The sequence below is a fragment of the Macrobrachium nipponense genome, chromosome 26 (assembly GCF_015104395.2).
Source record: "Macrobrachium nipponense isolate FS-2020 chromosome 26, ASM1510439v2, whole genome shotgun sequence".
NCBI lineage: Eukaryota > Metazoa > Arthropoda > Malacostraca > Decapoda > Palaemonidae > Macrobrachium > Macrobrachium nipponense.
The window spans coordinates 30,827,058-30,854,289 of NC_087215.1; the positions used below are offsets into that span (position 1 = coordinate 30,827,058).

General features: G+C 35.0%; 1 protein-coding gene across 7 annotated transcripts in view; it reads left to right on the plus strand.

The window, feature by feature from the left end:
- The window catches only part of LOC135200141 (gelsolin, cytoplasmic-like), a 64,682-nt gene extending 42,242 nt beyond the window's left edge, over positions 1-22,440 (plus strand). Inside the window, exons 9-22 of one of the 7 annotated variants that reach the window (XM_064228475.1) lie at positions 1,413-1,424; positions 4,230-4,323; positions 4,995-5,156; positions 5,646-5,761; positions 6,230-6,373; positions 6,647-6,785; positions 11,183-11,277; positions 11,483-11,605; positions 11,811-11,882; positions 12,572-12,745; positions 13,654-13,764; positions 14,061-14,186; positions 17,263-17,645; positions 21,314-22,440. In XM_064228475.1, coding sequence (XP_064084545.1) covers positions 1,413-1,424; positions 4,230-4,323; positions 4,995-5,156; positions 5,646-5,761; positions 6,230-6,373; positions 6,647-6,785; positions 11,183-11,277; positions 11,483-11,605; positions 11,811-11,882; positions 12,572-12,745; positions 13,654-13,764; positions 14,061-14,186; positions 17,263-17,637 — 1,743 coding nt within the window. In that variant the 3' untranslated portion in view covers positions 17,638-17,645; positions 21,314-22,440. Of the gene's footprint in view, positions 1-1,412; positions 1,425-4,229; positions 4,324-4,994; positions 5,157-5,645; positions 5,762-6,229; positions 6,374-6,646; positions 6,786-11,182; positions 11,278-11,482; positions 11,606-11,810; positions 11,883-12,571; positions 12,746-13,653; positions 13,765-14,060; positions 14,187-15,196; positions 15,298-16,745; positions 16,778-17,262; positions 17,646-17,933; positions 17,955-21,313 lie in introns of those variants that run through there. The other 6 variants (XM_064228477.1, XM_064228479.1, XM_064228476.1 and 3 more) reach the window with 6 other exon arrangements.
- The last annotated feature ends 4,792 nt before the right edge of the window (positions 22,441-27,232 follow it).

Below are 27,232 nucleotides of genomic sequence, written 5' to 3' on the forward strand. Positions count from 1 at the left end.
CTCCCCCATGAATAGCTAAAATCTGCAAATACGTTTAACCTCTTTAGAAATGCTTAGAACTGTCTATTTTAATAGTTAAAACACACTAAAAATGCTTATACCTGAGTTTTATCACAAAAATGCATTTAGTCACAATGATTATATGAAAATAAAGTAATTTGTGAATATTTCTTGGTGAAAAATACAGTGAATAGGTGACTTTTCTGCAAATAATAGGTATATATTCATCCATAGAAAAAACCGCAAAGAGGCAAGTCTGCAAATGGGGTGGTCGACTGCATATATATATGTATGTGGTATGTATGTATGTATATAATTAACATCTCTTTCAGGTCTGAAGACATATTGCTTAGTAAATATAATCGGATGGTTACTAAAGTTATTGGCAGAATTCTTACTTGGCCAAAGCTGCTATGTCATTGTACAGATTCTTATACTTTACCTTGCATTAATTTGCACTTCTTGTGAGCCATATGAATCTAGAAGTGGGGTTTAGTTATCTCATTGTTTGCTTCTGTTCAGATCTTGAGGGGTTTTATCCGACCTGGATGAGGGTGCAGGAATCTTGGAGAAAAAAAAGGGATGTCTTTTGATGAGGAAAAGGCTAATTGGAGGGGTTGCTGTGGTAGTGTTTAACACTCGTCCCAGTTCTATACCGACACCTTTTATTTAGGTGAGCGAGTCAGAGACTTCTGACATGTCCAATTTAGCAGTTCTCTGGTATCATAGCAATATTTTACTAGAAATAGTGCTAAAGAGGACACATTTCACGGAGCGACACGGCTGAGCCCAGAAAAAGGGATATAGATGAGGATAGTTTAGGCAAAAGTTAAAAGTTTACAAAGAATGGAAAAACCTCATTGTACATCTATAAGTAGGTATAACTATCACATTGATAATGAATGTACTATTGTGGTATCTATTATATACAGTATACATTTTTTCCATTTTGAATTAGGTTATAAGAAATGTTTACTTTAAGGCCATACATAATGTCATACATAATTGATGCTGATATTTTGATGATGATGCTTGTATGCTAAGTTCAAGTTACATTGATTGAAATTGTGTTGTAGTGTTTCTTCAACCAGGTTTGTAATAAATTTATTCATCACTGAAATACAGTACGTATAAAGCCAGTTATTAATGTTAAAATATTTAACTATTAAAATACAGTAACTGAAAAATACTATGTATAACATGAAAAATACCATGTACAAGGCTGTATAAAGTTTAAAATTACTGCAGCATACTGTAGCTAAAACTTAATCTGGGTCAATTTAGTTAATTGTACAACCTTCATTGGTACATGAACATGGTTGAAGGAAGATATGATTTTGATTTTTGTTTTGCAAAATTCTTTTAAATGGTCCCTATATTTATCTTGGCTTATGCCTTTCTTCACAAAACAGGAGAACGAGCAGGTAAATATGATCGTCACACACTATTGTATGTTGCACTTTGCTTGCGCAGTAAAAACATAGCTGTTGCTCTTGTTTTAAAGATTCTTTCTTTCATGAACTACATTATTTCTGCTGGATGCATACATTATTTCTATTCCTTGGGGTAATATTGTATGTATTCTCTGTAAGGTGAGATATCAGATGTAGTAACTTGTGAAGTCACTAACAGAGATGTATAGAGAGGGTCTTTGTTATGTAGAAATGCAGAATCTAAGACTTGTTTTTAGATAGGATGTAATATAGTATTCAGCTTTGTAAATTCCTCCAAAAAGTCCTTTTAAAATGCTTTTTTGATATTCCTTTTGTGATTGTTGTTGAGTCTAACTGTTGCTGGGTACCATTGAAGCTGCAAAGATTATGCAGGTTAGCATTTTCCTTGTCATGCAATGGAGGGAGTTGTAAGTAGTTGTATAGTACGTAGTTTTAAGTGGTATTCAGTGTACATTTGCTTATAGGAAATTGAAGTAGCTAGTTGTTCTAGAGTTAGCAAAAATGTGGAGCTTGGTTAAATCTTAGGGATTACATGATAAAGATAGCAGACTATCCTTGACAAATTTTGCCTGTTCTTTAGATAATTTTTAATCTTATGTATAATACAGTAGTGATATACAAGTCATCCTTGGTTTGTGACACATGCACTTGATGCCAGAGCACACATTTGGGGGAAATGGTAGATTTTATTCAGCATTATGCTTACAATTACTTGCCACCTCTCTGACATCTTCAGTGTCAAAATTTTAATCTGAAATGTCAGTAGCTTCAGCAAAAAACATTCTTCACAGTACAGTACAATAATCTGGTTTCTAACAGATCCTGTGTTCTTGAATTATTAGCATGTTCAGTACTGTATACATTGCTTAGATTATTTGCTCTCACCCTTTTTGTAAATACTTAAAGGACTGTTCAGTACCTCTGCTAAGCAGGACAAGCCAATTGATGTTTTTTAAGAAATTTTATCATTCGGTGGTGCTGCAAAGCTGGTAATGCATTTAGGAAAATCACAATAAAGTATTAAGATATTTTTATTCATATGTAAAAAGCATAAATTTAGTTAAAAAAAGAAAAACACTTTCTTTCCTTTCTTTACAAGTTGAAGAAATTTTGGAAGAATTCCTAATTAATTACACAACTGGTAAAGGGTCATCTGGTGTTGTACATGTAGTGTTGTTACACTGTTTGAGGCACTGCACTTCTGTATTATTCTTGTTGCTCTGGTTATTATTGTAATTTTTGGGGGGGATATTAGCTTCAGTGATAACTTCGTAGTGCTTTGCATTTCAGGAAAAGGTATTACTTTTGATTAGTAGTTTTGCACATTGCTTTTAAGTTTACAAGTGAAACGGCTATTTTTATATGTGCATGAGAAAAAGTATACTATTATGCTGCAATTTGTATTAGCATTACTACACAGTTTGGCTGTGAGTTAATCTTCATTCTTGCCATAACTGAGCTTAAATGCTAACCCAGTCCTGGGTATGGTGTTAGTGGTGGAAATTGATGTTTGTATTTCAAAGAAAAATATGAAACCAATTTGAATATTGGAAAAGCATTGTAGGTTGGGTAACTTCCTTATAATATAAGAATAATAAATACATGGATAGTATATGCTTAAGATCTATGGTGACTACTTCAGGAAACCTGTAATATTAAGTTTCAGGCAATGGTTTGTAGACATAACAGGAGTAAGGCGGTAATTGTTTCCCCAGGGAGTATAGTAGAGACATCCAGGTAGTTTCCTAAATCTTCTAACTTGAATATGCTAGTTGTCCTTTCTTTTAGTTACTACAGTATGACCTTTGCCCATTAACCTTGTCAGCTGATATTAACCTTAATAATACGTATAAGTTAAGTCTCCTGGGTTAAGGGTACATATGTTAACTTTTATTCTGTACTAACATATATAACTCTGTAGAATCTTAAAAGATGGTTGTATGGCTTCTGCTGAGAGCATGAGAGAACTTTAATCAGTTTTATTTGTATTAATGGGATTTTTCTTTCAAGCAAAATCTAATTTTAGTTCACAAATCTTTGGATTATTCTTTGATACAAAGAAAGTGACAGAAGCCAAAGTACTCCACTGTGATTAAGACTCTGTGCTCTGATTTAACCCAATGGCTGCTATGGTCTAGTTAACTTCAGCTTAAGAATTGGTACCCTCGTATGTAAGTTTGGTGTCTCATAGAACCATAGTTTTTCAAAACTTTGTTGTACATGTGTCTGGACTAGTTGTGGGGTATGGAAAGTCTTGGGTCGTAATCTCTGTGATCCATCAAATGAATAAGCCCAATATTTGCAGTTTTGAAACTAAATATTTTTGAACAAGAAGAATGTAACAACATTTTGGCTTAATTTATGAGTTATGTATTTTCTTATGGGCTCATTTGATTGAATATGAGATTATTGAGCTGTGTAAGTTTTACTTTTAAAACATTGCAGTTATTTTAATGTTACTTCATAAATGTTAAATGTTACTTGCATCATGATGAATGGTGAAGGTTAGGCACAGGAATGCTATAAGCCTTGAAAATCATGAAATATTTGTTGCATTAGAGACTAATATTAAGTTACATAATTTGTTCAATGCATATTTAAGATATTGTTAAAAGAATTACCTAGAATAAAGTTTAGTGTTCTATAGTGAAAGTCAGGAATTGAATAATACTACTACTGTACTATTTAAAACTTCTACAGAATAGTTAAATGTTCATAATACTTACATATACTGGTGGATATAATTTGTTGCTCACTTGAGAAATTCCCCTTTAGGATTGCTTCCTCCTGGACACTGGAAACAGCGTGTATGTCTGGATTGGCCGTGGATCCAGCAAAAATGAGAAAGTCAAGAGCATGGAAATGGGATGTAAGTAAAGGTTATAAAAGAAAAAAATTCTTATAATTTTGTCAGGTACTTGGTATAATAAGTAGAACAAAAATCTATTGGAAGGTCCAGGATATTAAGTGAAAAAGTATAATTGACCTAGACCTAATAGGAATTCATGAAGAAAGAGGCATAGGTCAGAAGGAAAAAAGGATAATTCATTTTAAATTAAACCTCTTAAAGTGTAAATTGACATAGTTTATAATGTTGAAGCAGTTTTTCAAAGTGTATCAAATCTGTACTTCCTACATGGAGTGTCCTCTGACTAATTGGCTATTTGAAGACTTTTTTTGCACTTATGAAAAGCATAAAACAGTATCAAGTAAATACATTATTTATGAAGTAAAATCTAAGTACAGAGCTGTTTGGAAAATTGAAAATTAAAATAAAGCGAAATATTTGAATGCATGTGGAGCACTTTAAAGATTTTGGCATGCCTTATGTTTACAAAACTTTAAAAGTAGTACATACTGCTCTTGAATAGTTTTAATTTCAATAGAGAATGACAAAATTTCAACATACGGACATACTATACATGTCTCTGCAGCTGCATTTTATATGTACTGTGATACTGTATTTTATACTGCACATAGCATTCTTTTACATTTTAACTTTAATGTGTGTTCAACATTTTTTTTTTTTTTTTTGTGCAGCCTCATATGTGGAACAAAAGGGTTATCCAAAGTGGATGGGGGTTCAGAGGGTTGTGGAAGGAGCAGAACCAGCTGTCTTTAAGTCCTACTTCAAGACCTGGAAGGAACCTGAAGAGCAAGTTGGCCTTGGACGTGTGTTCACCAAGCGCCAGATTTCTACTGGTTGGTAACAATGCCTTGAGTTTACAGATTTTCACACATGGATATTTTTTAATGTTAAACTGCCGAAAATTTGTTCAATCCCTTGTTAGTGGTTAAGATGTCTTGGCAATGAATGCTTGCAAGTGCTGCTAGTAGATTTTACTGTTGTAATAGGTTGAAAATGTAGTAAAAGAATCTATTTTTAAGTTAATTCTTGAAAGCTGTAAAATCACTGTTCAGTCTTCTTTGCTGCTTGTCAAAAACAGCTTTAGTACACACATCTCTTGATTTGAATGAAAAGACTTTCATTATTCAAGAGAATGAATAAAAGCTTTTTGGAGATTATTTTTGTGTTGGTACATATATGTTACTTAATATTATTTGATGTTTACAATGCTGTAGTATTTTTTGATAAGTGAAGGGGTAACTTTTCCTTCATTTCCAACTGATATTTGTTCATACATCCTCATCCTTAACAGAATTAAAGTAGTTTTTCATTTTGCATTTCAGTGTCTGCTGCTGATGTAGATTTTGATGTCAGTTCATTACATGCTGAGAAAAGGCGCCTTTTGCGGAAAAGTGCTGGTCCTGCATTTGGCTTCATGCCAGATGATGGCTCAGGAAAGGTCAGTTTTATGGAAAAATGAAATGGTTTTCAGTCTGCAATTTGTGCTCAAGATACAAATAGTTTTGAGGCCAAACGTGTTTTTCACACAAGATACTTTCGTGAAATGCGCTAGATTACCCCAATGAAAGATTAACCGAGTATATAGTACTGTATTTGAAATTGTGCAAAATGTTTTTAATTGACAAACAGTTTTTTCAGTGTTATTAGTGAAGCTAGATTTACTTAGTATATAACTGGATGTGTTCATTTGTTTTACTACAGTTTTCCTATCCAAGCCTAGTTTTTTGGAATTTCCCCATACACATATGTGTGGTATTTTAAATCCATATGTTTATTATAAAGATTTGCTAATATATACTCTTTGAAACTCAATTAAGATGTATTCCTAGGTGAGCTCTAAGTAATGTGAATCTGAATGAGCTGGATAAACTCTGGAGCAATAAATATGTTTTGATGTATTGAACAGATTGAGATTTGGCGTGTGGAGGACTTTGAGCTCCAGCCTGTTGATGAGAGCACACATGGCTTCTTCTTTGGAGGAGATTCTTACGTTATGAAGTACACCTACGAGCTTGAAGGCAGAGAGCGTTATATCATTTACTTCTGGCAAGTCAGTATTATCCCACTCCTGACCTATTTCTTATGCAAATGTAAATACGTACACTGTTAAATACTTAAAATGCTTTGAAGTAATAGTACACTTGACTGTACTAATGCAGTATTGAGAGTTTGCAGAGCTTCATTTGTTAGGGTACGGGTTTCTTTATGCATGCTGTAGAATAATTTGTGGTTTACCAGTGTATAGTATGAATAAGTTTCCGTCAGTATGGCTTGCCTACGAACTTCATAGGGATCTAAGATTTTCTTTATTCTTTATTGAAAGGGCGTTGCAAGTAGCCAGGATGAGAGAGCAGCCTCTGCAATTCATGCTGTTCGCCTGGATAATGAACTGAACGGTAAAGCTGTCCAAGTGCGTGTTGTTCAGGGGTATGAGCCTGCACACTTCCTAAGGATCTTTAAGGGTGAGTTACCTAAGAAAGTACTCCTGTATTTCATGTAAATACCTGTACTTTGAAGATTTGACGTTACTCGCAGTACTTTGGGTTTTAACTGAATATCCTTAACCCTTTAAAGAAGTTATTTTTATGCTTGCAGGAAAATCTTAGCTGTTTCATCACAAACCTAGTTATCATTGTATACGATACCGGGCTGATATATTTTGGTAGAGAACACATATCTGAAAGTCTCAATTAATATCTGACAGATTTGAACAAACTTTGTCAATACTGTAAAGGTCAACTTTCATTTTCTAAGTGCTAGCATAAAAACTTAATTTGTTTGTATACAAAACAAACCTTCGGATAATACTAGCACCAAGCATTTGTCATTTTGTATTCGTTACTTAGTTTACCAATTAGCGTAACAGAAGTAGATTTTGCGTTCTCTACCGAACCAGTACGTAATTGCAATACAGGCAGTCCCTGGTTATTAGCGGACTTGGTTATTGGTTATCTGGTATTATGGGGCTTGTCAAGCGCCATAAAATTGGCAATCTATGGCGGCATAACAGGATGAGTTCTGGTTATCAGCACCATAAGGATTCTTGTGGCGTGCCATAAGGATGCTTATGGTGCGCCATAAGGGTGCTTATGGCGCCGATAACCAGATATCAGTGCCATAAGCTCCAATATGGCACCGCAAATCACGGAATGGAATCCCCGCTGATAACCGGGGACTGCCTGTACTGAACTGTATATATCTAAAAGTTTCAATAATGTTAGATGGGATTGAGTTATGTATATTTGTATAATGGTACTCTGGGTACTTTAACTTGTAGTGTTGGTAAGGTTAACTTTCCTTGTCCGAGTAGTGTAATAAATGTGATACCATTGTATTTGCTAACGGACCTATTTTTTCAATAATGAAATACAATTCTACACTTCTCAATAATGTGTGATAGTAGTTGAGATACGTATGTATAATGGTACTCGGTGTACTTCAGTTATAGTCCATAAAGGTTAATTGCCATTTCCGAGTAGCGTACTAAATGTTAATACAGTGGACCCCCTATATTCGCGTTCTCCGGATTCACAGACTCTCACATTCACAGATTTCTCTCGGGAACGTTTCCCCACATTATTCGCTGAAAATTCTCACATTTGCGGTATTTTTCTGAGAAATATCCACAAATTCCTGTTTTTTTTATCAATTTCATCATAAAATGCACTTTTTGTGATAAAACTATTAAAAAAACCAAGTATGAAAATTTTTAGTGGGTTTTTCTTGAGTTTTAAATTACAAAATAGGCTATTTTTAGCATTTTTATAGGGGTTCCAAACATTCGCGGGTTCTAACTATTCACGGGGGGTCTGGTACGCATCCCCCGCGAATACGGGGGGACCACTGTTATGTCAGTAATGAAACACATATCTGCAATTCTCAATACCATTTGATAGGATTTGAGATACGCATACAGCGTTCCCCTGTATTCGCGGAGGATGGGTACCAGACACCCCCCCTGTGAATGGCTAGAATCCACTAATAATTGAAACCCCCTCTAAGAACGTTTAAAACTATCTAACCTACATATTTTGTTTGTTAAAACTCGTGAAAACCCCACTAAAAATATTTATAGTACCTGGTTTTTTTAATAGTTTTATCACAAAAAGTGCATTTTATGATAAAATTGATTTAAAAAAACAGGAATTTGTGAATATTTCACGTAGAAAAATACTGCAAATAGGCGAATTTCATGCGAATAAAGGGAGGATATATTCCAGAGATAAATCTGAGAATACAGGGGTTTGACTGTACTACTTATACACAGTAATGATACCCTGCGTTGTTCTCTTGTTGGTGAAGGATTAGTTGAACATCATACGCTTTTCCTTGGAGAGAACTGGAAGTGTAAGGGCAGTATATATATATGTATTGGGGAGAGAATTTTACTTAGTATTTTGACTAGCTTTTTTGACAAGAGTAGATAGCTGTTCTTGGCACCCAGGAACTATGCTATGAGTGTTATACAAGGTCAGGAAACAGTTGATGTGGTAAAAGCACGCAAACAGCAGTGTAAGCTTTGTAGTATATATCTTCCTCCTCAAAAATATATTACATTTAGAAAAGATATGCTTATTGTGGAAATTTGAATAATTTTGCTACTATCTCTCCTGGCACCCAGGTAGCCTGTGACAACTCTCTCCCCACACCAGTTTCCTCTCCTTCTACTGGCCCTTGTTAATTTTCTCAACTTGCTCCTGCACCTGGCTCCCTTGCTTTTTCCCGTGCCACTTCCAGTCTTGTGTCTGGAATAAAAATGTTACCCTCGTAATTAAGTGAAGTGTTTTGAAGTGGTGGAGGTGCTTACTCGTCCCTCGATTCTCCTTAACAAAGGTCATTGTCATACTCCTATAAACCTCAGAGCAGACATGCTGGAAGTCCAAGGGAAGTCAGCTGGTTTACACTTGGGTAGGCGCCCCCTCAGTCGAGCCTGTTACCAGTCTCAGGTATCGACATACAGCCACTGGAAAGGCATCTTCCTGGGTGTGTGTGGAGGAGGTTGCTATCTAGCCCTATTGCTTCTCCTAAACCCAGTCCCTGTCAGACTCTCCTAAACTAGGAAGGAGACATACTGTTGGTCCATGGGACTCTGAAAGGAGTTTGCCCCTGGATAGCTGGCCCTCAGGCGAGGTTGCTGTCTGCAGGTGTTGATGGACAGCCATTGGAAAGGTGCCCATAGAGATGTGGTTTTATTCTAGTGACACTCCAGTGTAGACAGAGCATTGATGACATTTTTTCTAGAGTGGAACATAAGTGCCCAATAACGCCTGAGCTTCCAAGAGTACCCGATAGCAGGTGAACATTCTTTGGTGCTCGATAGCACCCGAGCGCCTTATCACAATTTCTCAGGCATCTGGTGTCAGCCTACTAGTGGTTGACACTAATCTCTTTTTAGCTTGGCGCCTTTCTCTTCTAAGAACATACTGCTGTTCTTTTTCAAACACAATTTCCAATTTAAAGCGTAGCTCTGGTCTTCTGATCATCGAGTGTCATTCTTCAGCATTGGATTCCCTCCTAATCACTCAGGCGGTTTTACCTCTTTTCGACCTGTTCCAACTCTTCCTAGAGCTTTATCATCTTGATCTTTTGGCACAGCATATTTTAGACCCTCTGGTAATTTTGGGCAATATGATGAAGTACCAGAATTTATTGAATAAGATAATTTACTCTTGAAATTTTTCAATTTTGTCAAGTATTTTGCTTGAAAAGGAAATTGAGGTTGTAAACCTTCTTGACTTTTATGGAAAAAGATAATAGCTTGAAGGGACAGGTAAGTTGTCACATAAATATGGTAAGTGTTATTTATGAGTTAGATTAACCCTTAAATGACGACTGTACCGAAATTGTCGAAAAACGCAATTGTAAGCTAAAACTTTACATTCTAGTAATATTCAATCATTTACCTTCATTTTGCAACAAATTGGAAAACTCTAGCACACTATTTCTATTTATGGTGAATTTTTGAAAAAAAACTTTTTCCTTACGTCCACGCACGGTAACTCTGCTGAAAATGTCAGAAATTCTTTCGTCATTTTGTCATAATGTTTGCACCATTTTATATTAGCCGCTACATAAAGTTTTATATGTGAAAATGTGCACAATTTCATGTAGAATACAACCAAAAATAACTCATGGTTGTAGCTTTTATCAGTTTTCAAATATTTTCATATAAATCACGATAAATAGAAAAAATTCAACATTTGGTCAACTTTAACTTGACCGAAATGGTTGAAAACTGCAATTGTAAGCTAAAACACTTACAGTCTAGTAATATTCAATCAATTACCTTCATTTTGCAACAAACGGGAAGTCTCTAGCACAATATACTTCGATTTATGGTGAATTTTTGAAAAAAACTTCTTTTTACGTCCGCGCTTTACGAATTCATGCATCATTTTGTGATAATATTTTCTGTGTTGCTTTGATCATTTTACAATTTGTTATATACCAAAATCATTGCAATTTAGTGTACAATACAACAACAAAAAATTAACTCGTTAGCTTTAACCGTTTTGCTCACAGCGCGATTTGTATACAATTATGAAATTTTTTTTCGTGCTGTCATATATTCCCATATTTATATATGATAATGATATTTTTTTCATTTCTGATGGTTGCATACTAAACTTCAGGCAATGACAAAAAAAAAGAACCAAAAATGAAATCTTAATCTTAAAAACTAAGCGTGCTGTGATTTTTTGAAAAAAACTTTTGTTCCGCTTCGGCGCTCACTCCCGAACACCGCCGGCATACGAGAGACACTTTGGTAAATAGCAGCTCGGCGTTTAAGGGTTAACTGCTGCGTGCGTATAAAATTAACAAATGACAGTCAAGTTAATTCTCATCTGTGATTTTAAAGGTCGCATGGTGGTGTTCCTTGGTGGCAAAGCTTCCGGCTTCAAGAACGTTCATGACCATGACACCTATGATGTCGATGGTACACGTCTGTTTAGAGTAAGTTTTATTTTAGCAAAATAAACTGTAATTGGTAAAATTAAACTCTTTTATAAATCTGTAATTATTTTTCCAAATTCCATTTAATTATTTTCAAAATAGGCTGATGATTGTGGCTCATGAATTTACTTTGCTCACTGGAAATAACTGTGGCAATGATTGTAAGATAATGGATATGAAAGTATTGGTGATATTTATTTTTCAGGTTAGAGGAACTTGCGATCTTGATACAAGAGCTATCCAACAACCAGAAGAGGCATCTTCCCTGAACTCAGATGATGCCTTTGTCTTAGAAACCCCTAGTGCCACCTATCTCTGGATTGGAAAGGTCAGTGAGTTGTGGATGTTTACTTGATGTAATAAATTACTATACATATTATTATTAGTCAAGCTGCAGCCATAGTTTTAAGTAGTATGCTACAAGGACAAGAACTCAAAGAGTGTTTAAAATTTGTTTTCTGTATAACAATGATAGTTCCTGTGAATATAAAAATGTTCGTAATTTTTAATTCATTTTTTTTTTTTATAAACAGGGAGCAAGTGAGGAAGAGAAGTCCATGGGTGAAAAGGTTGCCTCGTTGGTATCACCTGGACGTGATACTCAGGTAATGAAGTGAATGATTTTAAAGAATACTTTAGCATGAAAGTATGCAAGTTTATGTTGAGTATTTATTTTATGTTTGATGACTTGTCTGAAGAACCTTGTATAGTACAAAAATGTGGATCACTCTAGTGTTGTGTGATGACTATCTTTCTGAATTTGCCCTATTGACAAAATCAGTTTTTCTAAGAGTCCCAATATTCATTAGATGCCATGATCTGGAAGGCAAGAAAGAAAGTTCATTGCAACTTGAAAATGTTTGTACAGGCAGTGAGTTATTTGCCAGGGTTCCGTTCCAATGGCATGACTGTAACTGAAAATAGGCGATTTTTGGTTATCGGCACCTCTTGTTAGGTGTGTACTATCAGCACCAATACCTGATTATTGGTGCCAACAAGCAAAAATCTGCGCTTATTGGTAGACACGTCCCATAAAATCGGATCACCAATAACCAAGGCCGCCGATAACCAGATGCTGCCTGTACACTGTAACTTCAAGATACTAATGTCAATTTTATGATAGATAGAAGTTTTGTATTTCACTGTCAAAACTTGTACAGTACTATTCTAATTTGAAAACTTATTGTCCACAGTAATATCTTAATTTGATCAGAAAAAATCAGGTAAAGTTAAATGTGATGATTACAATTTTAACTTTATAAAATTTTAACTTTATTAAATCTTTGGAATTCAGACAATTAATGAAGGAAATGAAGATGATGGATTCTGGAGTGGACTGGGAGGAAAAGGAGACTACCAGACTGCACGTGATTTGGACCGTCCATTGTTGTACCCAAGGCTGTTCCATTGCACAATTTCACCTGCTGGATGTCTTAGGGTCCATGAAGTTTCCAACTTCTCTCAAGAGGTATATGTGCTGCTTGAATTATCAGTTTTTTGTTCATTTCAAACTAGGATCATGGGAAAGTAGGTTATTGTTAATAGTTAGTTCAGTATTTTAGGCTACATTTAAGTTTGTTTCTACTGAAATACAAACCTATGCTTTCATAAATGAAGTTTCTTGCGCAAGATGCACTTCGGCTGTCACCGACTAACTAGAAAAAATAAAATCCTGTTGGGTTGGTCTGTGAGTCATGCAACATAAGATGGCCTACTTTGTCCACTGTTCTCACTTGTGTGGGCAACTCCATTTTTGAAAGGCATTATGTATTTGTATCTTTGGAAAAATACAAATGATTTTTAAAATTTGGTAAATTTTGCACCAAAAAATGTGTACATTATGGTAACCTCATATGTGAAAGGGGATATTAAGTAAAATTTTTCAAGCATGAAAACAGTTTTCATAAAAAGGATAGTGCCACTTTGTGAGCATTGGATTGTAAATCAGTTAAATTTAGTTATCATTTATGTATTCCATTTCTCATTGTATAACTCCACAAGGGAATACTTTAGATATGATGTTATGCACTGATGATAAGTACATTCCTTGCAAAGGGAAGTGCTACTAATTATGCCTTGAACATTGGTGGAAATACGTACAAGGTTCATAGTTTTTCACGCCAAGAAATTGGTTTATTCTGTAAGGGTGTTTCTGTTAGTTGTCAAGTTGTTTTTGTAGATTTTGAATAAACCAATTTGGTGCACTTTATTTCATATTTTGGAAAGACTTCACTCAAACTCTTAGCGATTTATACCATTATTTAGCTGGTCTTGTAGACTCCATACAGTATTTCTGGTGAATGTGATTTATCATATAGGAGGAAACTATTTATCCAATAGGAGACATTAATTCATTAACCTGTTCCTTCAATTCAGGATCTGAATGAAGATGATGTGATGGTCTTGGACTCTGGTGATGAGGTCTACATCTGGGTTGGCCAAGGCTCTGATGATCAGGAAAAGGAAAAGGCCTTCTCTATGGCAGAGGTGAGTGTTGAGGCTGAGGTTAGATGATATAACTTTCATACTTCCAGGAATGTCTGATTACACTTTCTCAATTATGATAAGTATCTCTCTTTTTAGTGCAGTATTTTCTGGTTATAAATGAATAAAATATATATTTTTATTTTTAAGTGCATTTTACTACGGTACACTATATTATCATTCAGAGGGTAGTACAGTGTGTGTGTAAGGGTTTTGCCTCTTAATTCTCCAAGCCATCTTGATTTGTATATATGCGTGTCTCAAGTGACTGTGTTTAGAATCGAATCTGATATTTCCAGAACTACATCAGGACAGACCCCACAGAACGTACCCTGAGCTCTACGGTGCTACTTCGTGTCAACCAGGGAGAGGAGCCTGCTGCATTTACCAGTATCTTCCCAGCTTGGAATCCTGATTTATGGCAGGTAGGTGTTTTTCTCAGGAGTGATGTATTTTAGGGACCTTACACATCTTAGTCCAAAAAGACATTTATTTGAAATTGGTATTTTTGATAAAATATATTTCTAGAACAACCAAGAATAACACTTACACACTTGATACAACAGCCACTTCACAAGGTTTTCCATCAGAGGATTTAAACAGGTTACATTTTCATGAATTTAATGATCCATCAGTGCCAAGTAAGTCACTGTGCAGTACATTGAATTGATCCTCTAAAAATAAAGGCATTCTACATGAATATGCAGCAACTGGATTATTCAGAGGAAACTGTGTAAAGGTATTCACTTGCAGTAAGGTTAGTCACAAAATTTACTGGAGCTTCACAATTTTTGTACAAATATTTCTTGAACTCAGGCATTGTACAGTATGTACTATTTATTAGTTTTAGTATGTTATAATTTTCTTTTACTTTGCTGTACTTAACAAGCCATATGTAGTGCAAACTTTTTTTTAATTTAAAAATTTTTCTTCTAGATATATGCACAGTAACTTGGGAGTATCGTAATGGTAGGGGTTTGACAGATTTTCCCAGCTTTTACTGATGGTTATTAACGTTGACTAGCTTTGCATAAATGTATGTATGAGTTATACAATAATTTCAGTATTTTTTGAGGAATTAAGCTCTTTATCTTTAACTTTTTGAATTTTGTAATTCCTATAATAGTTACCTTGTATTTTTGTATGTAATTTGTAAATCTACAGGATTTCAGCAAGTTAATAGAAGTAACAGTATCTTGTCAATCTGTTCTGTGGAGATGTCAGTACTGTACCCCTGTTACTGTATTATTTTGTAGAGAAAAAGTATCCTTAAACAATTTTTTAGACATGATTGAATAAATGCATTCATATCTTATTGAAGACATTGTATCCAGACAAAGAATTGTTGGAAGACCATATGGAACAGTACTACATTCCATCCATCTTTCAGGATTTTTGTATTTATGTTGATACTACTATCATTATTCCTAAATAGGGCTTAGTCAACAACAAGCGAAGCAAGGGGTTCAAAGACAAAATGATAAAGTTGTTCAAACGTGTATGTTGCTGCTGTTCAAGAACTTAGGATCATCGTTGGTAAGGGTGTTGTGTCTGGGGACACTATAGTTAATTCTCATGTCATGTCAATCTCATAATGCTGTACAATATTTCCTAGTTCAGCCAAGCGACATCCAGAGTAAGTCTTGTTGCTGTAATCTTTCATGAATTAACCCAGTTTGTACTAACCCAGGGAGATTAAGCATACATATCGCTAATACTTACTACTGTACTTCTGTTTGTTTCCCCAGAAACTTCACCCTTACTACTTTATGGCATTACATATTTCCAGGTGTAAAATAAAGTAGTGTACTGTACTTTGCCAGAGATTTTCAAGAGCTTCAGAATATATATATTTATACACACACATACACACACACACGCACACTTCCGAGGGATCATTTATGGAAACTGGATTTTTAAAATTACTACTATATATGTACAACAATTATCTGAGAAAATAATTACAATGAGTATGTAAAGTTGCTGAAGCCTATAATTTAGAAATACTTGTGTCATAATTTGACAGGTTCGGTTGAAATCTCTGGACACATATGGATGTGTATCTTGAATGTATTTTGGGGTATGAATATTCCTGGATGAAGTAATGAACTCGTGATTACAGTGATTTAATATGTTGCAGTGGAGTTGTCTTCTGTTTGTATGTTAAAATTTTTTTCCTGAGTCCTGAGGTAGCCAGATTTGTTAAAAAAAAAATAGATTGAGATAGAGGCCTCATCTTTTTATTTTATTTTATTTTTTTTATTTGCTATGTAGCAGCATTTTGTGTTCTTTATATGAAACATTATCATTAAATCCTAAGATAAAAATTAAATGAGCTCTACAAGTAACTTATGATGTATAATTGGGACGAGTTAGGTGATTTATAATTGATTGGTTATTACAGTACATATAATATGATAACTTTTGGAGGATGAGAAACGGTTTTAGAGCTGACCTTCATTTTCATCTGTGAAATTGTATCTTCCTTTATGTAAATTAATTGGATCACATCCAAAAAGCTCAAAGATCTGCATAAAAAATAGAAGTTAAACATCAAGTTTCCATTAATGATTCATAATAGTATCTTCTGAGTGTACTTCAAGCTGTTCCTTGTGCAATAATTATCTTCAATTTAAAATTGAAATGGGCTAGTGTTGCTTACTTTTATGTTTTACTGAAACAATTCCTCGTAGGATATGCATGTCAAACTAAAGTTGCCAGAAGTAAAGCTGTTATTTCTTCACTATTTTGGTGTAAATTGCTATTAGATTTGTTCACAAGCTTTTATACTTCATGGAATATCTTGTTTAATGCAGCAAAAATTTCTCATGCTTTACTGTCCAGTTCTCACAACATTCCTGTTCTTGTTCCTTCATTTAAACAATACTAGAGGCAGACATGTATTCTACAACTAGATTAAAAAAAGAAAAAAAAACTTTATCAGGGAATCCAGATATAAAATTCTTTGCTTGTTTCCCTTACAGAAGGTGGATTAGAGCGTTTCCTGTACTTTGATGTGCGTTTTTTAAATAGGTGGTATTGCTTTTTGCCTAAGATAATAAAAGCTTCCCTGCCTGTGTTGCATGATGCTGCAAGGGAATCATATTGGAGTAGAAGCTAGAGGCAATTGTATTGTAGCAGTAAGGGGTCTGGAAGATTGGTTTTATTTACTAAATTTAGCATTATAGTATTTTTACAAAGCTAATCTTTGGTTGAGTAGGTAAAAGCAAACCCCTTCAAGTTAAGAAACTTCAGTAAGGCATTTATGGGGAGGAGGAGAATGGTCAGAACATCATACTGTTTGGAAATAGGTTCAATGCTGTAGCTACTGTAAACAAAGGCAAAATACTATATACTGTAATGCCAGTAAAATGTGATCAGTCCCCTCTCCAAAGTATGCAAATAATTTTTATTGAAATTTAAGTGCTAATGGAACAGTATTATTTTACTGCTCATCTATATGAACACATTATTCAGTTCTTGACAGTTAAGTCATTGCAGCAAAGCCCTGCAGTGCAGAAGTCCACCGCTAAGCCTCAAGCATCAGAAGGCAAAGTTCATATTGAAAAGACTTCATCCAAACACCTAAAAGTAAAGGCAACTTCAGAATCAAAGGAAGCACAAGAAAGACAGTCAAGCTTGAATGAGAAGTCTCCAAAGCCTGAAATCCCTCCAACAAAGTCTGTAGTATCTCCTCCAAAAACTGTTGAGGTTCCTTCCTCAAAACCTTTTGAGGTTCCACCATCAAAGCCAGAAGAGGCAGCAGAGAATTTTCCTGCAAAGGCTGATGAGGCCCCTGAGGCCACACAACCAGAGAATCTCAGAAAGGGCTCTGCCCCAAAATCAGAGCCAACAAAGTGGTGCTTTTGCCAGTGACTTTGAAAGTAAGATACGTACAAGGCTTGTCCCTCTGATGTGACTTCCCCTTCATCCATCCTTCCTCCCTCCTCATTGTTCCTGCAACTGAAGTGCATTTGACTTCTTGGTCTTGTTCGGGATACGTAGAACAAGTTTTTTATATTGGTTTATGATTAACCATTATTTTAGAGTGTGATCATTGTTTTGTTAGTCATTACTGTACTAATTTCATGTAGCTGTTTATCAGATTGAAGGGATTTCTTTTATCTAGTGGTTCAGTGGACACAGCTTATGTTTATTGGTTCTTTTAACAGAACTGAAAAATGGAGAAATATACAAGGTACAGGAATCGATAAACTGCAAAAAGGATGAGAATATCATAGGAATAAAGGTTTGCTTATCATTAGTTTCAAAATTAGCCAAACAGTATTTAAAAGTGGTATTTGTCCCCTATTTTAGCATGCCCTTGAAACTGATTAGGCCATTGTTACTCGTTATTGGTGAATACATATTTTTTTATGCATATTAAGTATTGAGGGTTTTATATTTGGGTGTAGTAGATAATTAAAATATGTTGTGTTAAGGGTACGTCAGTTGTGGGAAGTGATAACAACTGCTTTGTTTAGAGAGGATTCAGTTTGCTTTGCATGACTATTTCTGCTGCATGCAGTCTTATTTTCTTGAACGTGAAGAATGTGAAACAATGTAAAGGTAAGTCAAGAAATATTGGTTGTTGTTTACAAAACCTTATGTAGCTCTTATGTAGCTGAAGGTGGTTTTAATAAAAATAGCAAAATAGATTAAAGGAATGAAGTGATTCTGTTGAATAAAATGCTAACTACAATGTGCATAGTTTTAAGATTTTTTTTTTTCTAACACTATTGACTTTGTTTGCTTGAGTTTTTTTTATCAGATGCACATATTTTGTTAAAGTTTTGATGTATTCTCTTAAATGTGTGCCATACTTTCTTTCAAGATGGTGAATAGTTTTATTCAGAAGCCTCAAGTTCATTACAAGTTATTCATTTTATGTACCTGAGATGTGGTGTGAATGTGCAGCCTTTGTGTAACATGTACTGATCAAGAATCCACACCCCCCCTTTTATCTCCTCTCCATTTATGCAGTAGTTGATTGGGTAGTCAACTTTACCCATCATAAATCCAACCTGCATGCTAATGAGCAAATCAAATATGAAACTTAGAGAATGCACAATGTGTTAAGGGATACTTTTCAAATCTGTAGTTTTACAGTTCTTCAGTAAATTTGCCATCTGTCTTGTTTAAAATATAAATTGGTCAATTTGTTAACATTGTTATTGTCTTCACTGTGGTGTGCTTACAGGTTGAGAAGGAAAGCCTTCAGTATTACATGCACATTAATCTATGCATTTAGTTTTCATGTACACCTATAGTGTTTGAAAGAATGATGCATAGTATGCTATTTAGTTATTCACATTGCTTTTTTAAGTTTACCAACTAACTGTACTGAATTCAAAGTACAGTACTATTTATTACTTATTGAAATACAGATATGGACATTTGGTATAATGAACCTGCTAAGACATGCTGGTTGTTGCCAGGTCTAATTAGCACTGTAGTCACAGCAAAGTACCTTCAGAAGTGATAGCACAATATCTTCAGATTCCACCCTTGGTAGATATTGTTCTTGTAGATCTTGTAGTTTTAGACTAGTACATACTCTGTGAGTGGGAAGCAGCTGCAGTTTTTTCATAAAGTAGTCTTTCTTCAGGGTTAACTTCCACCAAACAGGAAATTGCTTTTAGGTGAATTGCCCTGTCTTTGGGCATTATTTCCAAACCAGTATCATGAGATTTAATGAATCAAAATGGAAATTGCATTCTTTGGGAAGCAGTCAAAGGGAAAATTAATTGAAAACCACACAGTGCTGTTTAAGTACAGATTTTTGTACACTGCTCAAAAGTGTATATCCCAACAAGGTCATCTCTACCTACGGCATGTGGAAATTTTCATGAACGTCTTTTTCCTAAATATGTTTCTAAAATTTGATGTTCCGTCTCCTGAATGTGAAAGGGTTTCTAAAGCAAATAATTAATCTGTATATATTTAACTAGAATGTATTTCAAATTGTTAGTGGCAGAGTTCCATAAGGTACAATTCAGGGATGTTGCCTAGTACTATATGCATTACATACTGGTAAATGAGGTCCTGTCACACCTATCCTTTGATTAGTTGCTGTCAAGAATAAAAGAATATAGATGGACTTCCATTTCAAATTGAAGATTGGTGGACAAAAAGTAGTTCATAGGCTGTGGCTAGGTGGTAATTTAGCTCGCCAAAGAGAGACACTTGTACCCGAGCTTGAATCAGTATTATTAACAGTAGTCTTTTTCTCCTAACTTTTGGACAAAATGGCAGAAATTTGAGAGACACAACCTTGTAAATTTGCAATTTTGATTTGGGCAGCCACAAAAAGTACTTTTGAGTTTCCCATAAAAAAAATTTGGGGGACTTAAATTATTAGAAAAAATAAATTATTGAGGTATTAATTTCCACATTCCAAGCTGAAATGTGATATGTTGGAATTTGAAGTTATTCTTTGAATTCTGAATACAAAATACTGATTCCTAACTCGAGCACTTGCATACATAGCTTGTGGTGGATGGTGTAGATTTTGCTTGAAAAATGATTATGCTTTTGCCTGTATAGTCTGATAGATATTTCTATTGATTTAGTTTTAGTCTAATTTGACCTTTTAAGTTGTATTATTTGACATTTAAAGCTTAGCTTTACTTTGGTATTATATTTATTAGTGAAACAAATTCCTTCATCACATGAATAGCATTTACATGTACTGTATGTGTACTGTAGAATAGTGAGTTCACGTATACTGTAATTGGCACTTACAGCAGCCTTGAACACTTATAGACATGTTTGTTCTTTTCATATTATTGTGGGCTTATAATAGCAGTATTTTAATTTGTTGTTTACCCAGCACAAACTAGGAAAGACTGTAAACTGCACCAACCCTGAATTCTCTGGTCTTGAAGTCAGTGGTCATTGTAAAATTCTTCTTCTGTCCAGTACATAGGGCCTGTGCAATATTTGGAGAAAAATAGAGGAAATCAGAAATATGTACACTATACTGCCATTAAGCTAAGTTGATGTACCAGTTTACTTTTATGCTTGCTAAGCAAAAGAGTGGAGAGCTTCTGCAAAACATTTGGCATTTGTGGATGGCAGATTAAAGTTTGTCCAGTTCTTGATCAAAGTTGAAGCTCATGAGCTAGGCCCCACATTTGGAAAAAAAAACTTTTTTTTTTACTTGAATAATGTAAGATCCCACCCTTTCCTTCCATCTGTCATAATGGCACATTTTAACATATGACTGACAAATTTTAACCTACCCAGAAAGCTGTGCTGTCTGCTGACAACATTTGTCCAACCTTAAGGTAGCCACTATATCAAGGGTATTAGTAAATTAAAACATAGTTTTATGAAGGCTTAATATTCTTAGTAATTTATAGAAGCACAGCCATAATTATTTTCCTGTAGTTGTAATTTTCTTTCTTTTTAGTCTTGGCTTGGTCATAGGTATGTTTTTATATTGTATAAGCTTTATATTTTTATTTTACATACGTAAATAGCTATTCAAGTGTGAAGGAATCCAGTATGCCTTTTGAAATTGGTGTTAATCTGACTTGTTTACCCACAGGAAATTCCAAGTTATGATGATGTGAAGGCGAAGTTGGCAGAGGCGAATGCTGCTCGAGAGTGAAGAAAACCAAAGATTTAAATGGAGAAATCTGAAGTTGTTGCTTCATATTCTTTTATTTAGGAATGCTGTCTGTGTTCTGTAGCTTTGTGATCCAAATTTTGTCATACCAAACATTGAAGTTTGAGATATATATTAATGGAGCTTAGTATGTATAGTATTTCAGAAAGTTATTACGGTAAATCAATTTTCAGCCAGCTGACTTATGTGTATTTAGTAGTATGTATTAGGATTTAAGTTAATAATTTGATAACTTTTTTCAATTGCTGTTGACTATATTAAGAATGACTTAATTTAGAATCAAGGTGGTGCTTCATTGCATTGGTGCCTAGGGCATTGCTTAAGGAAGATTTGGGGCAACTGGTTTGTAAGAAAGTGTTCATCAGAAATTTCAGGACTATAGTGCCTTAGACTGGGTAATGAAAAATAGTCACAAGGAACTTCATAATATCACAGTTGATGCCTTCCTTGTTCTTGCCATACTTTTAATATATAAGTAGAATGCTTGGATTCTGCACCTAAATTTTGATATTCCTAAAAAATTATACTTCAGCGCTTAAGCACCTTACGATATTTCTTTAATGCTGTATGCATAGTATATCTTAGATTTGCATGGTGTGCAAGGTTTTATAAGATGTTGACTAAAGCTCTTATAAACTAAAGAATGCACTTAATTATAGGTTTATTTTAGACCTAGGAATCAGGTTGTAATTTCAGTAAAAGAATGGAAACAACCTTGAAAAATGTTCATATTTTAGTGAATTTGGTTCTGCAGATTAATAGTGGGCTAGGCTTCCAATACTGTACTTAATTATTTTTAGAATCAAATTTACTTAGGCAATAAGAATTCCTTTAGAGCAGGCACGCACACAGAGAATAGGTACTTCAGTTATAGATATTTCTGTATCAATTTTTTCATGGTTTTAAGCTAAAAAATTAAGCTATTTTATGATTATAATTACTTTTGACATTGTCCAGCGTTTACTTAAACTTTGATCTCTCTAGTCAACATTAGGTTTTCTCAAAATTTTTTCATGTATGCACAAAATATACTTTGAAAATTACAATGTTTATATCTAACCTTAAACTACTCCTGTCATACTTGGAAATAATGATGCTGTACAATACTTATTAGCAAATTGCAATAGGTAGACTCTTATTCTTAAAACTTTCAGATGATTATACAGTCCTATGGGTGAAGTTGCTGCCTATTTTGTAGTTGCTCTTTTTCATCTATCAAATTTGAAACCTCCATTTTCTTTTTAAATTGTGAGAATTAATGGAAGCTTTGCATTGATCATATCCAAACATCTGTGACATTTTATAAATGTGTCTTTGAGCAACATTTTTCCTCCTTGAAGTTTCTGTGATTCAAAGTTATATTTTATGTGAATGCAAATGTTTGCCCTTTTCATGGATCAACTTTCAGTGTAAACTGGTCTTGTCATTGAAGCTTTGATAATAGGGAGTAAAGGAAAGCACGGTTGTTGTCTTCATGGGGGAATATACTGTTGTTCTCATCTACTTCTCCCTCTACAATTCACCAGCTTTAACCTCTGCTTTTGCCATGAGGATAGTGTATACGGTAGTTGTTTTTTTGTTCACCATTCTGAGGAGGGTACTTTTCTGTACTTGTGGATCGGACTAATCAACTTGAGCTCTCCCTGGCTGAAACCTCAGCTAGTACAATGTTGTCTCCTTTAACCCCCATACCCTTTGCTCTGGTCTCTGCTTCTGCTGCACTGATGATTAGGGCATCCCCAAGAAGCATGGGAATTGCTTAAGGCCCTGTGATATCAATATTTGTCTCTTCTGTGAGATTCTTTCCTGCGCTCATCCATGGGTCATTCGGCTTCAGTACTATTGGGATCTTTGCTGGTATGTATAAGGACACTACTGCTATTACTGCTGTAGCTGCTCAGGAAGATTCTGCTCCTGTCTGTTTGGCGATACCTACTTTGACTTATTTCTGGCAGAAGTGGGAGAGGTTACATAAACTCCTGGTCATAAGAGGTTGCTTTGCTTTCCTCTCATCCTTGTCATCCTCTTCTTTCTCCACCTCATTGGCTTTCTCCTTGTATTCTCCATCCCCAGAGTGACAGCAGCATATTAAGAAGTCCCATTAGGCAGCCCTCTGCAAAAAGTGTTAAGAGTCATCTCATGCTCATTGCTCTTCTGCTTAGTTCTGGTTCATGGGCTCATTGGCAACTGATGACTGTTATGTAAATTTATTCTGTCCTCAGTCCACAACGCTAGTCATTCCCAGTCACATGCAGAACTAGAGAGAGGGAGGCTGTTCAGACTTCCTGTGTTGATGCTTCTTCTTAAAGCTTGGGAGGAAAGGTCTGCGCATCCCCTGACTACTTGCCATTTTAATTCCTCTGAGCTCAGCTCTTACATCCCAGGATGTTCTTGTTATTGGTCTTCTGACCCCCAAACAACTACTATATGTACTCCCAGTTAGGTATTGGCCATGGCTGTGAATAGACAGTCTAGAGTCAACTTTGTTGGTGCACTGCTTGCTACCACTCCTCACAGTACAGATAATGTGCATTTCTGATTGCCTCAGTGGTTAACTAGGCTATCCTGTCTGGTTGTGTTCCTGGTTTTGAAGCATGAGGTTAGAAATGGTGATCATGTACATTTACCTTTAATGTCTTTGGAATGTGACTTGATATGTGGGTCAAGCCTTTTGAATTTTTCCCATCAGCAGCAGTACAGGATCATTCTTGGTCTACTGTGGTCCTTTGCTTGTCAAGCCAATGCAGGCCAATTTGGGAAGGTTTTTTACGAGATCATTTGTGGTCAGAATGAAATAGTCTAGCAGTTAGATTCAGCCACCTAAGGATGTGACAGCAACCCATCAGAAAATCCTTTGGTGAATATTTTCAATACCATAGAGCCAGGAAGAAAAAGGACGGGCTTTTCTTCAACCACACGACAACCCAGTGGCATTCTTCCATGATCAGGAACACTTTGTATGGTATCTTGTCTTGAGAGTGCAGAAAGACTAAGATGTTACTGATGAAGAGGATAATTGGGCTCGTTAAGATTCGTTATTCATTCATTGCAATTTTCTATTATAATCTATGATAAGATGGTTATCTTTTAGTACAGTGATACATGAATATATTTATGAACCTTACTGTGGAGTTTTTTATTTTACTCTTGAAATATAAACCACTGAAGAAAATAAAGGTGGTAATAATTACTCTTGTTTTGAATATTGTTAACAATCTAAAGATTCATATGAATTGTGTCTAGTGTTCATATCTTGATCAAAATATATAACAGCTTACCTTAATCTTAAACCCATCTGGCTTGGCTTATAAATCCCTTGTGGTCCCTCCATATTTAACGTGGAATGCTCATGATACTTATTTGAGTAAATACCTGTACATGCCACACAAGAATATAAGTTATGACAATTGATATGGAAGAGACAGTACATAACTAATTCTGAGCTCAGCCTTTTGGGTGAGACCAGAGAGTAGAATCTGATCATAATAGTGAGGATTTGATTAACTGGTGTAGCATAATTGAGCTGCCTGAATATTTTTGGACATGCACCACAATTATGTACCAAGTATAATTGCAGCTAAAATTACACTTATTCTCTCTTTAGTTTCCAAGTCTTGTCCAGACCAAATGTAGTACTGAATTTTAAACTCTTCAGTTTTACTTAAAATTCAGTTGGATTTTTTTTTAAGCTCTAGATGTCAGTAGTTTATCATTCTTGTCTGGAGATTTCCGGTAGCTTTTCAAAGATATTAGGCCCCTCCAAAAATTGAGGGTAGTTTCCTTACATTTTGCAAATTATACCCCATAGGGGAGTAACATAGTCAGTGCACCACTGTAGGCCTTAAGTTTTTTTGCAGCATCCCTTCAGCCCTTGGCTGTAACCCTTGCATTATTTCTTTTATTGTACTTCCATTTATATCCTTTTTCTTCCATCTTACTTTCCACCCTCTCCTAAATATTACTTCATAGTGCAACCGTGAAGTTTTCCTCCTGTTATTTCTTTCAAACCTTTCTGCTGTCAATTTCCATTTCAGTGTTGAATGACCTGACACCCCCAGCGTTTGTCCTTGTAGCCAACATTCTACATTCCATTACATTTTGCAGATTATTCTAAAATAATTTTTATGTGAATAGATTATAGAGTTTAAGCAAAAAGCCAATCACTGGAAACTACGAGGTCATTCAGCAAGTTGTTATAATCGGAGAAAAAGCTTAGGTAGAAAGAAAGGCTTGATGCATTTGGTCAGTTGCAAGATTATGATGAAGCAGGCCTCCAGTTTTTGTTTTGAGATGTTAATTGGGAAAAGTACTGGTATCCTCGAAAAAGTGGAAAGATTCCTGTAGAACTTCTGATAAACGAGAGTTATGTCTCTGGTCATTGGAAAAAATTTATGGTGCGTGTGTAAGACTTGCGTATACAGATATAGATACGAATATTTAGGTTATGAGTAGACTGAAAGCTCACATGAACTGAATATAAGAGGAAAATTCATTTACTCAAGTGGAAGTTATGGTGAAAGAGAGAAAAAATAAGAATACAAAGTAGACTGGAGAAAACTCATGACACACTGATATTACAAGTAAAAACAACAAATTTGATCACTTTAAAAATATATACAGCTTGCTGGGGTGCAACTGCTTTGATAAGGAAGATGGCATTCGACTAGCACTTTTCAGATTACTGACGTTATTTTGTTATAGAACCCCCTACTATTTTGAATTAGCATGTTTTCTTTCTTAACAATATAAAAGAAAAATTATATATAATGGGATACTATGCTCACAAGTTTGGAATCGCTGTGCAAATCAATACCTTCATATATGTGTTGCTTAAGTAGTTTATTTCTCTCTTCATAGTGTATCTACTAAACAAATCATAACATAATGCGTGAATATAGTATTTATAAAAAAAAAAAGTCTGAAACGGCCAGGTTACATCAGCAAATTTCTGCGATATTTGTCATTTCACAATATGCATGAAATAAAAGAAATAAATTCGAATTTTTCATTGAATATATTTTGTTAGTTTGTGTGTAATCTTCGTCTAAATTAAATGAGCCAAAGAGATTATTTTCTGAGATTGATAATGCAGGTAAACGGTGTTTTCATATTCAGAAAAGTAGAATTTTTATAGTATGCTTGAGGTATGATAATTACTATAGTCATGCGATACCTCGTGATTTGATGAGTGGTTCCTTGACAGAACCAAAACATTTTTGTGCCTCAACGAAACGTTGACCCAAGATTAATATTGCCTTGATAGAGCTATTTCGCTCAATAAATATCCTAACAGCATAAACATGGCTCTTTGTTATCTTTTTTAGGTCTTATGCTACAGCCCTCCTCAGGGACGATTCCCTCTTTTGCGGGCCCTTGTAAGTTTTCAAAATAAGTTGCTTCTTATATTTTATAAGAAATTTCAGACAAAAGTACTTAATTTTAGACAATTTACTATATGAATTAATGAAGTTATTTATCCATCTCCTGGTCTATAGAAGGTAATTTTATTAACTTCTGGTAGCTAGGGCATTCTTCATACCTACGACATATTAAATATGAAGGTACAAGAATGCAAACATGTACGTACACACATACATGTTTGCTTTCTTGTGGCAGTATCAAAGCTAACAAATGAGCAAGCAAAGGCTCCCACAGCTACGCGAATCGTACCGGCACTCAATAAGACCCTCTGCCACACTTTCCCCTTTACGTTATGTTTATTCGACAGAACAGTTGCTTCAACGATAATTACTGACACAAATTTCACACACTCGTACTCACCAGTTATGACTGTCTTCAAGGCGAGAATCTGTGCTGTCTGCTGGGTACGGCTGCTGA